Source organism: Perca flavescens, chromosome 12 (genome assembly GCF_004354835.1).
Source record: "Perca flavescens isolate YP-PL-M2 chromosome 12, PFLA_1.0, whole genome shotgun sequence".
Classification (NCBI taxonomy): Eukaryota; Metazoa; Chordata; class Actinopteri; order Perciformes; family Percidae; genus Perca; species Perca flavescens.
The window spans coordinates 3,499,135-3,504,252 of record NC_041342.1 but is presented as its reverse complement, the minus strand read 5'-3'; the positions used below and the strand labels follow the sequence as shown (position 1 = coordinate 3,504,252).

General features: G+C 41.7%; 1 protein-coding gene across 1 annotated transcript; it reads right to left on the bottom strand.

The window, feature by feature from the left end:
- Positions 1–394: 394 nt before the first annotated feature.
- Positions 395–3,962, bottom strand: LOC114565166 (uncharacterized protein KIAA2012-like). The gene is made up of 4 exons (XM_028593060.1): positions 3,354–3,962; positions 1,763–3,269; positions 820–983; positions 395–430 (listed from the first exon to the last, which is right to left on the bottom strand). The coding sequence occupies exons 1-4, from the start codon at positions 3,960–3,962 to the stop codon at positions 395–397; spliced, it is 2,316 nt and encodes a 771-aa protein (XP_028448861.1).
- Positions 3,963–5,118: the final 1,156 nt, after the last annotated feature.

Genomic DNA, 5,118 nt, shown 5'->3' with positions numbered 1-5,118 from the left:
TCCTAGTGCCTTCCTTTTGCAGCGCTGCCTGGAAGGAGACATTGGGAGCTTAAAACATCGATAAACCTAAAAGCGACAAGACTTTTAGTTGACTAAAACTTCACTAAGATACCTTGAGTTCTCTTTTGACTAAAACTAGACGAAAATGATGAGACTTTTATTGGACTAAAACTTGACTAACAAAAAAAGATATGTAAATGACTAAATATGACTAAAACTGACAAGGATATTTGGCAAGACTAAGACTAAATAAAAAAATAGGTGACAGAATTAACACTAGTTCTTTTGGGATGTATCCCTAATTGATCCTTAGTTTCATCCAAACCTTAACCGTAGGAGTGGAAAATGCTCATGTCAATAATTTTTTTTCCCCAATTATTGAAATGTTCTCTTTTCAGATTTTGAATGAACCATTCTTAATGTGCCTCTCCTGAACACAGGTAACATGGAATCAAGGTTCCAAGGAAGAAGAAGGCTAAGACACATCTGTCTTCTCCCTTAGTATCTCTCCTTCTTAGGTTTAGATAAGGTTAGGTTAGGTAAGAATAGGTTATGGTAAATAAGGTCTCTGCCAGAACCTAACCTAAACTAAATTAGGCTAGCATAGGATAGGTGTTGGGCTAACCTTGGTTAAATTAGGCTAGATTAGGATCAATTAGATTGGGTCAGGTGACATTAGTGCTCAGTATTTTCCATAGGTGCTTGAGCTCTGGACCACAAATGGTATTGGCGCCTAAGCATGATATATGTATCAAGTGCGGGGGTGCGTGTCCTGACCGGCATTGGCCTGTAGAAAGGTCTTTCTGGGATGTGGCATACCTTCTTCCGCCACACCCTTACTTTCTTGCTGTCTATCTTCTGTCTTTGCTTCTCCACTTCTTTCAGCAACTTAGACTGTTGTTTGATGTAGGACACAACCAGCTTAGTCCTTTGGTCAACCAGCCTTTCTCTTTCTCTTAACTTCCTTGGATTTCTGAGGGGACCTGTAAACAACAGCATAGGAAAGGTTAAGTCTGGAGTCCAATTGTACCCTTGCATCCCTCCCAAAAGGACAGATTTGTTATGTTGCAAGTTGTTACAAAATACATGTTGGCCTGGCGCCATAAGTGAGATTAGAGGGTTGGTCAGCTATCTTAGCGACTGAGTATTTTGTTCTCCATGATGATTAAATCAGTCATGAAAGGAATATGTGCCCACTGTAAGAAAAACTAAATTTCTGACAGCCTAAACTGATTTTACACGCTTAGTCCTTCCCTGCAGAACAGAACAGAACCGAGTGTACATTTACTTAAGTACTGTGTAAAATTATTGCATTACGTTATCATGCTACTTCGTGCTTCTATACCACAACAATTTAGAGGAAAATATTATGCATTTTTACTACACTGCATTTAACTAACAAATACACTGCACTGTAGTTACTTTTCAGATTTGAATTTTGCATGGACATTGATTGATGCATCAGTATTAATAATGTAATGTATTATTACACAGTTGTCTATATCAGTCACATGGGCTGGTTTTCTGACTACATTTACTTTCAATGAATGTTATGGAATAATAATTTCACTTTGTAGGACTTCAAATTAAGGACTTGTACTTGTAATGGATGGAGTTTTACATAGTGGTGTTGGAACTTTTACTAGTGAAAACAATTGAATACTTGTTCCACCACTGGTTTACTGGAACTGTTCATCTAAAAGAGGCTATACATATATCTTTATGACATTTTATGTGACAAAATGTAAGTTTACTTTCTTACCTTGACGGATGAGTTTGCGCTCAGCCAAAACGTTTGATGTGATTTCAAGGACAATTTGTTCCTTCTTGGTACTGACCCACCAAATGTATATTCTTGAAAGCAGACCAAAGGTTTTCCTCTCCTTCTCCTGGTTCTTTTTCTCCATATCTTCACGCCTCACCCTTTTTATTCTTAACCACTTCTCCTCCAAACGCTGCTTTTCTCTTTCAATGATCTCCCTATCCTTCCTCTCTCTCTTCTCCTTCTCCTGTCTTTCGGTCTCCTCCTTTTCCCTTTCAATCCGCTTCCTTGTCTCTAGACCGAGCTGTCTATATTTCTCTTCACACTCGTACTCACTCATACGTAATTTTCTCTCCCATTTTTCTATATCCTGTCTTTCTGCCTCCTCTCTCCTCCTCCTTGCATCCTCTAGCCACTTTCTCGCTATCAGATAGATAGGTAAAGGGCTATTAGCCCTTCTTTCTTGCTGCCTCCTTGTGGCAGAAGGCTCGTCGTCTTCAGAAGATGAAGATGTAGAGGCAGGGCTGTCACCCCTTTGTCCGTCCTGTCTCAAAGTGGTTGAAGGGTTGAAATCTCCACGAGACAAAGGTCTCTCACCCATTTGTATCTGCACCCGAGATGAAGATGAAGGGCTCTCAACCATTTCTTCTTGCTGTCTCCTTGTGGAAGAAGGCTCGTCATCTTCAGAAGATGAAGAGGAAGGGCTGTCACCCCTTCCTCCGTCCTGCATCAAGTTGGGAGGAAGGTCTTTGCCAACCGAGGCCAAAAGGCTCACAAATAGTCGTCTGTCAACCCTCGAGGTGGTAGCAAGGTTGATGCTTGTGGAAGACAAAGGCCTCTCACTCCTTTGTTCTTGCTGCCTGCTTGTGGTTGAAGGCTCGTCGTCTTCAGAAGATGAAGGGCTCTCACCCATTTCATCTTCCTGCTTCCTTGTGGAAGAAGGCTCGTTGTCTTCAGGAGATGAAGAGGAAGGGCTGTCACCCCTTCCTCCGTCCTGCATCAAGTTGGGAGGAAGGTCTTTGCCAACCGAGGCCAAAAGGCTCACAAATAGACCTCTGTCAAGCCTCGAGGTGGTAGCACGCCTGATATCTGCCGAAAGACAAAGGCCTCTCACTCCTTTGTTCTTTCTGCCTGCTTGTGGTGGAAGGCTCATCGTCTTCATAAGATGAAGGGCTCTCCCCCCTTTTTGTCTGCCTACTTGTGGTGGAAGGCTCGTCATCTTCAGAAGATGAAGCTGAAGGGCTCTCAACTCTTTTTTCTTGCTGCCTCCTTGGAGAAGAAGGCTGTTTGTCTCTAGAGGATGAAGACAAAGGGCTATCACCCCCCCATGCTTGCTGCCTCCTTGGAGGAAAAGGCTCGTTGTCTCTAGAGGATGAAGACAAAGCGCTCTCACCCCCCCATGCTTGCTGCCTCCTTGGAGGAGAAGGCTGGTTGTCTTCAGAGGACGAAGACAAAGGGCTCTCACCCCTTTGCCTGGGCTCCTTGGTGCTAGTAGAAGGGTTGTTGCCTACAAAGAACAGAGAGCTCACATCCTTTGGTTCTTGCTGCCTGGTGGTAGAGGGCTTGTCTGTACAAGACAAAGGGCTCTCACCCTTTGCCTGCGCACCTTGGTGCTAGTAGAAGGGTTGTTGCCTACAAAGAACAGTGAGCTCACATCCTTTGGTTCTTGCTGCCTGGTGGTAGAGGGCTTGTCTGTACAAGACAAAGGGCTCTCACCCCTTTGCCTGCGCACCTTGGTGCTAGTAGAAGGGTTGTTGCCTACAAAGAACAGTGAGCTCACATCCTTTGGTTCTTGCTGCCTGGTGGTAGAGGGCTTGTCTGTACAAGACAAAGGGCTCTCACCCCTTTGCCTGCGCACCTTGGTGCTAGTAGAAGGGTTGTTGCCTACAAAGAACAGTGAGCTCACATCCTTTGGTTCTTGCTGCCTGGTGGTAGAGGGCTTGTCTGTACAAGACAAAGGGCTCTCACCCCTTTGCCTGCACTCCTTTGTGTTAGTAGAAGGGTTGGTGCCTCCACTAGACGAAGGTCTCTCACCCCTTCGTCCGTGCTCCCCCAAGATGGTGAGAGGGTCGAGGTCTTCAGGAGACGAAGGTCTCTCACTCCTTCGTTTGGACTTCTTCTTCGAAGAGTACACATCTCCTTTAGACCGAAGTCTTGCAAATAGTTTGAATCCAAAAATGGATCTGAACATTTTCTCCATGGCTTGTTCGTATACTTCTCTTGAAAACTGCAAGTACAAACACACACATGCAAACAGTAATTACTTCACTGATAATCACATTATTGTTTCAAGCAGCACACCAAGCAAGTTATTTCTTACTTAACTAAACTTTCTAATTGAACTTAAATTATTGGAGAAATATTTCTCTGGTCACTCATCATTATTGCACTGTGCTTGATGAACAAAAATGTAAAAGGTCTGCCACAAATATCACTTAAAATCTCAACACTTCAGACTACAGTATAATGTACTTTCAAATAAATCAATCAAGTATTAATGTATGTTAGACACATATACTGTACATATCCACTGACATATTATAGCTGCAACTAGTACAGTTATGATAATATTAACAATATTTGTACTAATTAGTAAGAATAATAAAAATGATAAAAACATTACAATGAAAGTAGTGTTTTCTAGCTCAAAAGACACCTTCACTGTAACAGGACAAGACATTTTTCTTTTTAGATCAACAACCCACAGGACTTAGGGGGCATATTTAGTCAAATGTTTGTGATAAATCTTGAATTCACATGTAATCTGTGATAGAAGCTGCAGAATATCACATGTGCAGGGACTGCAAACCTCTTTGTCAATTTAAAGGTTCCTCGAGTGCAGGGAGACACTACACATGCAGTCAATTTTGTGCACATGCAATTTAGGCAACTCATAATGCAACATTTACTAGACCAATTTACAGTCAAATTGTTTTGTGCAAGAGAAAAAGTGCATTTGCATCTCCTGATCACAGCACATCTTACTGTCCTGATAGAATATAACTGATAAAAAGCTGAAAAGTTATTTATTTGACAGAAAATTTTGAGGAAAGTGAATGTAGGAGTACATTCACTTTTTCACATTTTTCTGTCAAATAAATATCACAAGTGCAGGGACTGCAAACTTCTTCATCAATTTAACAATTTAAAAGCTCCTCAAGCACAAGGAGACACTACACATGCAGTCAATTTTGTGCACATGCAATTTAGGCAATACATAATGCAACATTTACTAGGCCCATTGAAAATTTTTTTTTTTTCACAGAATAATGTGAGGAAAGTGAATATACTCCTTCCCCATCACAACACAGCTCTACTAAACAGAAAAAGAATTGAGTAAAAAGTAGATTTTTAGC